This window comes from Lissotriton vulgaris, chromosome 5, assembly GCF_964263255.1.
Source record: "Lissotriton vulgaris chromosome 5, aLisVul1.2, whole genome shotgun sequence".
NCBI classification, from domain to species: domain Eukaryota; kingdom Metazoa; phylum Chordata; class Amphibia; order Caudata; family Salamandridae; genus Lissotriton; species Lissotriton vulgaris.
The window spans coordinates 1,340,798,298-1,340,810,673 of record NC_141693.1 but is presented as its reverse complement, the minus strand read 5'-3'; the positions used below and the strand labels follow the sequence as shown (position 1 = coordinate 1,340,810,673).

The 12,376-nt window shown below is 44.0% G+C and overlaps 1 protein-coding gene across 1 annotated transcript in view; it reads left to right on the top strand.

Annotated features, from left to right (window-relative positions):
- SYCP1 (synaptonemal complex protein 1) overlaps nucleotides 1–12,376 on the top strand; it is a 5,090,281-nt gene that overhangs the window by 4,307,453 nt on the left and 770,452 nt on the right. The window contains exon 36 of the mRNA XM_086919665.1: nucleotides 3,559–3,741. Within this exon, the coding sequence (XP_086775791.1) occupies nucleotides 3,559–3,741 (183 nt within the window). The remainder of the gene's footprint in view (nucleotides 1–3,558; nucleotides 3,742–12,376) is intronic.

Below are 12,376 nucleotides of genomic sequence, written 5' to 3'. Positions count from 1 at the left end.
TTGATTAAAACAGGTAGGGAAGTCTTCGAGACCTGTTATTAATGTTACACGAACTGTGTTGCAAGAAAAGTGCGCACTAACGAGTGCATTGTCTAAATAGGGAAACTAGGCCATCGCTAATGACAAGATGAAGAAACCCACCTGTACTAATACAGCGGATTACACGCCAGGTATGTCGTGCATACAGTGCATAGTAAAACAACTGAAATGCTTATCGATATGTACAACGTTGCTAAAAGCACGTTACGTGTTTCTGTTCAAATAGGATTAAAGCAAAACAGATACAGATATTCCCCCCCCCCTTTTTGCAGCACGAGTCCGCTTAGACGGAGGAACTCCTTGTTTATTTCAATAAGTTGTTCCAATGTTTTATGAGTATTTCCTACAAACGTGGACAATATGTTGTTCATCCCTAGATTCTTTCAAAAAAAGGTGTTCCACCTGAGATCTGAAAAAGAGTGCATCCATCAATAGAAGATACTACAGGTCATCCATATAGGAATACAGGTAGATATATACCTTATTCAAACGGTGTGGTGTAGAGAAGAGGCAAATAGGTTGTCATTAAAACTTCGTTTTTTTGCATCCTAAACAGACGATTAACAGAGCCCTGATGACTGTTCGGGGAGTCATGGCCCGAACTTGAAACGCGTCGGCGAACCCATCAAGAGCCAATTATTACATCTAGTGCCGTGTTGATAAAAGGATACATGTTTTGTTGCTCTTGTTATGAAACAGTTTTTTTAGAAACATAATTGTGACTATAGAAATGGTGCAGATATTGCAAAATTGATCAACTGATATTTGCATTATTTGTTGGATGTTTCGTTGATGTTACTTTCTTGGATATTTTTGTAATGTTTTATGTTAAATGTTGATTGAGTAATACTGTAAGTAATCTTTTGTATTGTGTATTCTTTTCTGCCATTAGAAATATTTTTGTATGAAATTATATGACTAAGAGGTATAAATAAATATACCGGACCAAATTCAATGAAATTGTTTATTTGGCCCTATCTGAAATTATAGTACAAGTAGTTTGAGAAGGGGGCACCTTTGTGTGTGTAGATTTATAAATGGTCCAGCCCTACCTCAGCCCCGCCAGGACCTATCTCCTTTTTTGCGCTTTTTAGTGCCTGGCACGCGCATGGAGATCTTCTGCTGCAGTCAGTTAATGCGCATTTTCAATGCCCGTAGAACGGCCGCACTGCCTCAGCTCTCCGCTCCTGCTGCATGTAACTTCAAGACAGTTTATGTGACTTGCTTATTTTTGTCCCAGTACGCGATCCTCCCTTTAGCGTACGTCTGCTTCAGTGGTTTCTCTATGCAGTGAATTCTCTGCTCCGTGCTTACTAGTGATATTTCATGCGCCCCTGGAGCGCCTCACACCTCCACGCTGCAGCCAACAGTGCACTATGCCCTATCTTCGCAGCTGCTATTAGGGGCCCTGGGAAGTCTGTTCACACTCCGGCGCAAATTAACTAGTCTGCATTCTCACAAGCTATATCCGTGCTGACCCCGCTGCATTTCTCTGCCTTTTAGTGAATTGGGTGTGTTTAAGTGGCGGTTAGCAGCGGTTCGCGCTTTGCACCTTTCCTAGATGCCAGGGGAGATGCCTTTGTTTAATTATGTATTTATATGGCCACAGTCCGGTCATCCATTGCCGTGCATTGGCATAGCTGGCACCTCTACATTTTGTTGTGCCCGAGCTCTTGGCTGCCCCTATCACCAAATCTGAGAGTCGGAAGCTCGATAGCTGCCTCCAGGAGTCAGAATCTGCACAGAAACCGGGGTTGAGCACGAGCTTTGCTTACCCGTCTCAGCCGTTGATGTTCGATTTGATGTAGCAAATAATTTTGAGGCACACAAGCAGATGGGAGAAGCAGCTTTAACTGGGGCGCGTTGATCGTTCCCCTTTGTCTGCTCGACGGTCGCTTGCAGGGTGTCAGCGAGACTATAAAATATTGGTTGTGGTTCTCTACTCGACTGCCATTGGACCCTTCGCCTGACCCTGCCCAGCTCTGACGGTGGTGACTGATGCATACTTCTGGGTTAGAGCGTTCACCTGGGAGAAGTGGATTTTGATCAGCGGTGGAGACCCGTCTCTAAAGCAACCTGTTGGAGTTGCAGGCCTTTCGCTTGGCATTAAAAGCCTCCTTTCCTTCCATCAAAGGGAGGTTGATTCAGGTCCTCAAGGACAAGAACACCATAATGTGGTATTGCAATAAAGTGGGTGGAAAGTGGGGTCCTAGGCCCTGTGTCATAAGGCCTACTGTCTCTGGAATTAGCTGAATTGTCGGGGCATTTCCTTGATCATGCACCAACTGAGATGATCTTTAAAAGCCAGGGTAGACAAACTCACCCGAGGATGTCTAGCAGAGCACAAATGGCAGCAGCACCCAAAGGTGGGGATAGGTGTATTTCACCAATGGGAAGAACCCTGGCTTGATCTTTTCACCAATGCATATCCATCAGGGCGGTGGAGTAACTTACATTTCCCTGGAGGAGTATTGGGCCGTCCATCGAAATATAAAGTGAGCCCTTAGTCTTTAATGCGCACCTTTACAAATCATTGCAATCTGGATGACCAGAAGAGAGGTAGTGGGTCAACCAGCACAAACTAATTAGTTTAGGTAAGTCTCATTACTGCTTCTTTTTCATAAGTGTTATACAGGAAACAACCATTACAACGCAGTCATTACAACGCACTACCTTTACAACTCAGCTGTTACAATGCAACTGTCTTTCCATTGCATGCCATTACAATGCATGCAATTACAACACATGTCACTACAACGCATTATAAGGTAAGTAATGGGGATTTCTTTAGTTTTAGGGTGGGTATGGGTTTTGGGGTACATGGGGATAGTATGTTTACCCCTACACTATCCAACTCTTACCCTACTGTTGCACTCACTAGAGTTGGGAATAGTCATGTTTCCCCCTACACTATCCAACACTTATACCACTGTTTCCCTAAAAGTATTATAAATTGTAATGGTATGCGTTGTAATGGCAGTTTAAAAAAATGTGTTGTAATGGCATGCGTTGTAAAACCATGTGTAGTAATGGTAGTTGCGATTTAAAAACTCCTTTGGTAATATTTAATCATGTGAATGCATGAAATATCTAATATTGGGGAAATAAGGTTACTTACCTGTAGCTACAGTTCTCTAACTTTGATATCCTTCAAGATTCACATTAAAGACCCACCTCTCAAGTAATGAGACCTCCTATTCTGCTGTGAGTTAAATTGTTCTGCAAATCTGAGCAGCGCAGCCTTGGTTGAGAGTTGGAACTATGAGTCCTTTCACCTCATTGGCCAGAGTTTGGGTCACATAATGAGGTGAGTGGACTACATGTGGATGGGACAGTGATGTGTTAACATTGCCTATTGGGAAATTCCCAGCCTTACAACAGGGAATGTTTGAGCATGTGAATCTATGAACCATAACAAAGTTGGAGAACTGTAGTTACATGCGAACAGCTTTTCATACATAATGTATGCATAGTGTGAATTCATATTTTTAATGATTTATTATGTTGTCTTTGTTTTAGATAACTCAAACTGAAATTTTGGAGACACCAAAAAGAAGCAGCTTAAAACTTAATGCCAAGTTAATTCCTTCTTCAAAAAAATCATTATGTCAACCTTTCATGTTACCTGAACAAAGTATAAAGGCAGATTTTAGGGACAAATCTTTATTAACTCCTGCAAAAGCTTTCAGTACTCCGAGAAAGGTATGTACTAATAATGCTGGACCTACTGAAGGTGTTCGATACTGTTGTTCATTTGCCAATGTTTGAACAACTAAGGGATGCTGCTGGAGTATCTGCGCCAACACTACAATGTTTTCTTCCCATCGATTACTGTATGCTCGATTGTTCTACTCTCCTGTCCATTCTTTTCAACATTTGTGTTCACTTTTCTGATTCTCTCTGAGGTTCTAGACTTTTACACCAACGATACACAGACCTTACTTCGATACCAAGGCAAATTTATTATTTTGATATTGCAAACACAAGAGCCAATAAAATTGTTGACTGGCTGAGTTTTAGTGATCTCAAACTCAATACTTCTAAGACCAAAATAATGCTTTTGAGATCAAAGCAGTTAAAGGCATTTTCCTTGCTCCGCCTGCAACTCCACTTTTTGGTTCAACCACATGAATTTTGCTAGTCAACTTAAAATTTGGGACCTGATTTAGGGTTTGGTGGACGGGGTAGTTATTTACAAACTTGGCTTTGTACACTGTCCACCAAGCCCTCAATCTGCCCACTCTACCTAGAGTCAGGCGGACTGTCCTGTTTCAAATGGTGGTGCCCTTGCTGGCTCCACTATGGGAAAGCATACTCCAAAGTGCCAAGGGAGTAGGGCCTGTTCAGATTGAGAACATTAGCCCACTGCCTATTTAGAGCATACAGTCATTTTTTTCTTTCTATCCCTTCCTGGAAAAAACCTCTATGGTTGTAAGTTTTTGAAAACAAAGTTCGTGGTTTTGAAAAATCTTTCAGTGCCTTTAGAGGAACTGCCCTAACAGTGAGTCCTCTGAATGCATGGAGATCATTACTAGGGCGCTGGTGTTCTCTAAATATGTTGGGCAGTGTCAACCAGGGTAGAGGACATAATGCCCCTAATAAATCTAGGCCTGTGGTTATACGGAAAGTCTTTACCATCAAACAGGCAAATTAAGTAGAGCTTGTAGTTTAAAGGGGCTAGCCAATGAAAAGAAAATGTATTGTCTTTCTACCCAATCTTGCAACATCAAGATGAACTAAAAGGTGTGCAAGATATTGGCATATGGCATCTGTGTACAAAACACACATGCATGGTACACAAGTAAGCAAAGCATGCTAATGAGGTGTGGTGCTCTGGTAACGCCTGTTTTTTTTTTCCTTTTTCACTTGCATGTTTTTGCCCCTCCTACACTTACTTCAACTTTTTACTTTCCCTTAAGCTCCCTGCTGCTGATTGATTTTCTATTTTTTTTGTCATTTTTCCTATTGACAAGGTTTTCTTTTTAGGTCGAGCCTAGGCAGCGCTTGCGCTGTCTCTTCGAGACATTTAGTATTCAGGATTGTGGGTTTTTATTCTGTCTTTGATTGCTATTTGCTACTTGGATTGTTCTTCAAGATATCTTGTTTTCTACTGGTTCATTGCCCCTCCTTTCTCTACTTAGTGACTGCCCACACAGCACTGCCTAATTACTCAGTAGCCTTACAATGGAGAGCTTATCTATTAGTTCAGGCACTCTTTTTATTTTACTTTTCTTTACGTGGTACTTGATGCAGCTTTGCGCTGTATCTCCCTGTGGTGTGCCCTCCCTCCCTTCTACCACCACCTCATACCCGTTGCCTTCCTCCGCTCTGAGTGGTTGGGCTGACAGATCAAAGAGGAAAGGTCGCTTCACCCTTTGTTGTCCGATTGTCATTTATTGCCCCCCCTTCTCCCTCCTTTCTCTATTTAGTTGCCGCTCACGCAGCACAGTCTAACTACTCAGTAGCCTTCTAATCTAGAGCTTATCTATTAATTCAGGCACTCTTTTTATTTTACTTTCCTTTTCGTGTTATTTGATGCAGCTTTGCGCTGTATCTCCCTGTGGTGTGCCCTCCCTCCCTTCCACCACCACCACCTCCTGCCCGTTGCCCTCCTCGGCTCTCAGTAGTTAGGCTGACAGGTCAGAGAGGAAAGGTGGGTCTGCCCTTTGTTGTCCGCTTGTCATTTAATGGTTTGTGTTTGCAGCCAGAACCTTAGTGGCAGTACATTGTGGCAGGGTGAGCAGCAGTCATGGGATGCCTATGGCCGGACTGTGAGCAGAGGTGGGTGCCTCTTCACTGCAGAGCAAGCAGCTCGTGCACATCTTCTCCTTCCTGTCTGCGCCCAACTGGCTTCGGCTGTCGGATGTGCTCTGCAAGATCCAGTCGTTGCTAATAGGGGTCCACCTCCTGACGTTACCAACACCCTAAAGTATAAACACAGGGTGTTCGAACCATCAAGCGAGGGAAAGGGAAGGGAAGGGAGCTGCAGTGAAAAAAATCTGAAACACAAATAACATATTATAGGCAAAGCAAACATAAATGGCTACACTCATGTGGTCTCACTAGAATAATCAGTACCTGTAGTGTGTCCTATGGACCTCTTCAAACATCAGAGCCCCCAGAACAAAATCTGTGAATATATAAAACACATAAGTAATCTGAACCATGACCTTGTGCTTACTAATAGTACTTAATCTGTGCACCACATTCTCACATACCATAAACGATAAGACTGCTAGCAGGGAATTGTTATTTTCAAAGAATCTCATTAATCAAGGGGTCTCCCATTGAACACCATAATGTTTGAAAAGGAGAAATCATTAACTCCTGCTCAGTCTCGAAAAGAATGGTATCCAGAAAGCACACCACGTGTGGAATTCTACCAACAAGTTCCACTAAAGAACAATGAACAAGGAGTGAGTTAGGAAAGGTAGAAGTTACCAAAGCGTGTGGTTAATCCTCACCACTGCGCTCTGCAATAACAAGAGTAGCTTTACAAACACTAGTTGAAGATTATCAAGGTAACGCGTAGTTTGAATTGTACCACCGCGCTCCTCGTAACAATATCCTGGACAAATAATGCACACAGTAGCGTGTAGTTACCAATCACCACTACACTCCGCTGCACGTAGCTCTCCCCTAAATGACCATGTAGAAGGAACAGCGAATACGCGTGGTCGGAATGACCCCACCGCGTCTCGCTTGGAAAGTAAGCCAACGAAAAAGGTAGGAGAGTACGGAAAGAAGTACGACAGCGCGTGGCCAATCGACACACAGCGCTCCGCAAATGAAAGGAAATATACGGCAGCGCGTGGCCAACCCAGCACACAGAACTCCGCAAAAGAAATGAATATATGGCAGTGCGTGGCCAACCCGACACACAGCGCTCCGCAAGTAAACGGCGTCCTACCTTTATGTAGAAGACGTCCTCAAATAGCTCTCCAGCTGGAGAGATCGAGACACCGGGCACAGCAAGGCATGGGCAAAAGGAAAGCTGACTGTTCGACAGCAACACAGGAAACAGGTCAGAATTACGGGCGTTAGTCACAGCGCGACTTCGTCTTTAAGTACCTCCCCTTCTGGAAGGAATCATGGGACTTGTAGTTTACATATTAGGCAGGCGCGTTAGAACCAGAACCTAACAGTCGTCCCCTCTTCTCAGCCCCTCCTAGGTCCAGGTTTACCAGGATATCGAACATGAAAGGCACGCACAGCTTCAGGAGAAGGAACATTGTCGCATGATTCCCAGGAGTCATCCTCAGCTGAATACGCTTTCCAGGAGACCAGATACTACATCACACCCCTCTTCCATTTAGAATCGCGTATACTCTTCACTTCGTATTCAAAACCACCATCACACAGAACAGGCGGAGGAGCCGACGTCCGAAGGACAAGGCAGGCTTCAGCAGACTACAATGAAATACTGGATGAATCCAGAGAGTATTAGGCAATTTCAACTTGAAGGCCACAGGATTAATTCTCTTCAAGATGACATAAGGCCCTATGTAACGTGGATGGAACACACTGCAATTTGAAATGGATGTTCTTAGTAGACAGCCACACCCTATCACCCACTTGATAGTTAGATCCAGCAACACGGTGTTTATCCGCCCACCGTCGTTTGTACTCCTGTTTAGCTTTAATCAAGTGTTTGGTGATTTGTCGATGGACCATGTGTAATTTTCTCATCCAACTAAAAACTGCCGGTTGCTCAGATGCACCCTCAGGAATACGGATAGGAAGTATGCAGGCATCGAATCCGTAAGTTGCATAAAAAGCAGATACACCCACAGAGCTATGCCAAGCGTTGTGATATGCCAACTCCGCCATCCACAACAACGAAACCCAAGAGTTCTGAGCGGTAACGGCATAACAACGAAGATATTTTTTCAGAGTCTGATTTAACCTTTCAGTCTGTCCTTCCGTCTGAGGATTGAAACTCGTGGACAGCGAGGAAGAGATTTGTAAGGCCTGACACCAAAATTTCCAAAATCTGGCTATAAACTGAGGGCCTCTGTCCAACACGATCACTTCTGGTAAGCCATGCAAACTTATGACATTAGAGGACAACAATTGAGCTGTTTGCCCCGCCGTAGGAATGTTGACACAGGGTATAAAGTGACCTAATTTGGTGAGGCTATCGATGACATCCAGGATAGTCGTTTTACCCTGATCTGGTGGTAACCCAGTAACAAAATCCAAACTAATATTTTGCCATGGTTTACCTGGGGTCGGCATTGGTATCAAATTCCCTTTCCTCTTACCACTGTCATTTTTTGATTGAGCACAGGTGTCACATTGTGCTACCCAAGAGGAAACATCAGGTCTCAATGTTTTCCACCAGAAATATCTCTGTAGCAGATGAACTGTCTTCAGCACTCCCTGATGTCCTGCCACAGGAGAGTCATGACACCAGACAAACGCCCTTTTCTGCAACCCCACAGAGGGCAAAAACAGTTTGTTACCAACAAAAGGCAGCCCCTGTTTTATGCCTCTACCTTCTTCCTCTGTAACCCAAGACTCCCATTTTGTTTTAGTCTTAGCATTTTTCACCTTGTTCAAAAAGTTCTCTGCACTTAGGGCACAAATCACTTTGAATGGGTCAACTATAGATTCAAAAGCAGGACAATAGATGACTCTTCCTCAACCTCCTATCTAGATAATGAGTCTGCCTTTCTGTTGTCAACCCCTGGTCTGAAGGTAATAACAAAGTCATATTCTGCAAAAAACAGCATCCACCTCATTTGTCTTTGTGTGAGATGCCTAGCTGTTTTCATGTATTGGGGATTTCTGTGGTCCCAATACACGGTTACTGGAAAAACAGCTCCCCACAGATATTGTCTCCATTATTGGAAAGCTTTCTTAATTGCTAGCAATTCTTTTCCGGAATTGGCGTAGTTTCTTTCCGCTGAATTTGGTTTCTGTGGTAGATAAGCCAAAGGATGTAATGACCTGTGGTTTGCTCCCTTTGTGACAAGATAGCACCTATCGCATCATCTGATGCATCAGCTTCTACTACAAATGGCAGTTCAGGTTTAGGATGGGCAAGCACAGGGGCTGAAGTAAAGGCTTGTTTGAGGTATTCAAAGGCCTCATTTGCTTCCACCGACCAATGGAAGGACACTCCTTTCCCGAGCAATCGTGTTAGAGGCACCACCACCTGAGAGAAATGTAGGATAAATCTCCTATAATAATTTGTGAACCCCAAAAAAACACTGGACTTCCCTCATGTTCTTGGGAGTCGGCCACTTCTGTACTGCCAACACTTTACGCTCTGACATACGTAACCCTTCAGGATGAAGCATGACCCCCAGGAATTCTACTTCAGTCACCCCAAATTCGCACTTGCTCAACTTGCAAAACAACTTGTTTTCTCCTAATCTCTGTAGGATCCTGACTACCTGTCCAGTATGCTCCTCGACTTCCTCTGAATATATAAGGATGACATCTATGTACACCACTACACAGATGTCAACATATTCTTTAAAAACGTCATTCAGAAAATACTGGAATGCCGCTAGGGCGTTGCAAAGCCCGAACGGCATCACCAAGTATTCGTAAAGACCATAGTGAGTTTTGAAGGCTGTCATCCATTCATCTCCTGTCCTAATGAGCACCAAATGGTACACCCCTCTCAAGTCCAGCCTAGTGTATATCTTGGCATTTCTTACTTGATCCAGCAAGACCCAAATAAGAGGTAAGGGATATCTGTTGCATATGGTATTCTTATTCAACATGTGATAACCAACACAAGCCCGCAAATCCCCATTCGCTTTTGTGATAAAAAACAAAGGAGAGGCAGCAGGAGAATGGGAAGGCCGTATAAACCCAATTTCTAGGTAGTGCTCCAAGTATTCCTTCAAATGATTTGTTTCAGGCACTGGTAGTGCATATACTCGACAAATTGGAACAGTGGCCCCGTCTACCAGATCAATGCGGCAGTCGTAGTCTCTGTGAGGGGGCAACTGTTCTGCCATGACTTCACTAAATACATCACTGTAATCCTGATATTGTATAGGTAAAACCACCTCTTTTTCGGCAGCCGTAGCTATCCTAAAAATAGATAACAAGGCAACTATGTGTGTATGTTTGTTCTGTACTATGTGACTCTGACATTCTTGATCCAAGAATTGTATCGTCTTGGTTTTCCACTGTATAGAGGGATTATGGTGGCACAACCATGGCATTCCTAGTATCACTTCATACTGCTGGCCTCTATGATGTTCAGAGATATCTCTTCCCTGTGTGTACCGTTAAAGACTGGAACAGACAATACCACTATATCTGTCTGCTCCGTTATAGGGCCTGATTTCAAAGGTTTGCCATCCACCGCCCATACCTCCTCAGGGTTCTCTCTAACTACTCTCTGCAATGCAAGATCCATCACCAAACCACTATCCACAAAATTGCCAGTGGCCCCAGAGTCTATCATGACCAGAACCTGATGAACCTGTTGCTTGCTTTCAAGAGTCATAGGAAGCACTATGTGTGATTCATTATCCTGCAATGCCATAACAGACAAGGAAGGAAGTTTCCAAATCTTAGCCTCCTCACCCTCTTTGTGGGATTCAGTAGATATAGTGGATGACACTGCCACCTTTTTATTCCGGGACCAACCCCCTGTGTTCTTGGGTTTGGAAGGGCATTCCTTTACATAATGTCCCTTTTCCCGCAAAACATACACACACCAAACACCCTACGACTTTCACGTTCATCTCTGGTTAATGGGGCTCTGACAGCACCTATCTCCATTGGTTCACTCCCTGTTTCTGTGGGTGAACCATTTTTACGGGACGAGGTGTCCGACCTGTAATACCCTCTGTCCCACCTTCGTCTCTCTCCTCCTCGTTCAGCTAATCTCCCATCTAACCTGAGGGACAGATTGATCATATCTGCACAGGTGGTAGGTTGGGGATCGATTTGGGATATTATGTCTTTAAAGCCATCTCTTAGGCCCTGATAAAATAATGACATCCGTTTCTCCTCGGGCCAGGCAGTTTCGGCCACCAGCCTATTAAACGTAGTAAGATAGGTGACCAAATCGTGTCTCCCCTGTTTGAGTTCTAACAGTTCTGTCGTAATTTGACGGGTTAGCGTTAAGCTTTGCTACACGAATTTCCCTTATCTTGACCATGGTTGTTGGAAGCCATTTTGAATGTGCCGGCGGCCATTTCATATGAATGCGTCGCCTCGTGGCCAGCATACCCTTTCGTCCTTTCTCTGTACCACTGACCACTCGAGTTTGCCCAGCAACAGGCTTTTTTTAGTATTGGTCAAGCTCACACATGCGCAGTTAAGTCCTTTGTACTAGTGGACAGTCATCACTTAGGAATGTTCCTCCAAACTGATCAGTGGTGTTGTAACTCCTCCCATGAGTTGGCTGTGTTCCAAAAATGACCAAAATATGTACCTAAAACTCTGTAAATGTGTTCCGCCTACATTTTTATTACTGTAAAACTGTATAAAAGAGGTCTCGCACCGATGTTCGGTGTGATACTTCTTGCATTGCCGAAGGGTGCTGTAGGAATGTACCACCACCCCATGGGGTCTTAATAAACTTGTCTTTTGCATTTTCCAGTTTCCCTGCCAACATCTTTTATGGTGTAGTGGGTTTTGCGGAGTATGTAGGCTTGGAGAACCCAATACCACAAATTGGCGACCACGAAGGGACTCATCGGCGACTCGGATGCCCGAAGGAGAGGTCGTGACGAAGGATTGGAAACTCGCCATGGACGCGTACGCTGCCACTGAGTGACCCGAGTCTTGGCACCCACTGTGTTTTCTTCCTTTCCTTCTGATCTGACCTTCCAGGTGGCGCCGGTCCTCGACTGAGATCCTGCTCGTTCGAGTTGTCATACAGTGCCGGTTTGGCTGATTCGATTATAGACCTTGGCAGTTGGAACCTGGATATCTGAGAATTTGGTAAGCTTGTGATTGGTAAGATAGTCTACGGACGCTTACTGTGGCTCTTTGAATATGGTTTGAGTTAGCTAACATTTGGTTCTATGATTTGAATTATATGTGCAGTGCACTTCACATAGGCGGGCATGTAGAGATATTTCTCTAAACTTGTTTTTGTTTGAACGGCACATTTGTGTGGAGTATATTAAGTGCCATTTTTGTGGTATCACGTTTCCGTGATATTTTTGACATGCCTGTTTTAAGCACACTTCGAGGAATGTGCTGTCTTGGAAATGGTACCAATTATCGATTAAATGAATCTCAGCCGGCTCCCCCAGAGGGGACTCCCAATCGGGAAATGTATATCAAATTTGGCCTTCCCCCTATATTATACAGTAAATTATGGAGCAAGTATACTAAATCTGATCCCGAGGTG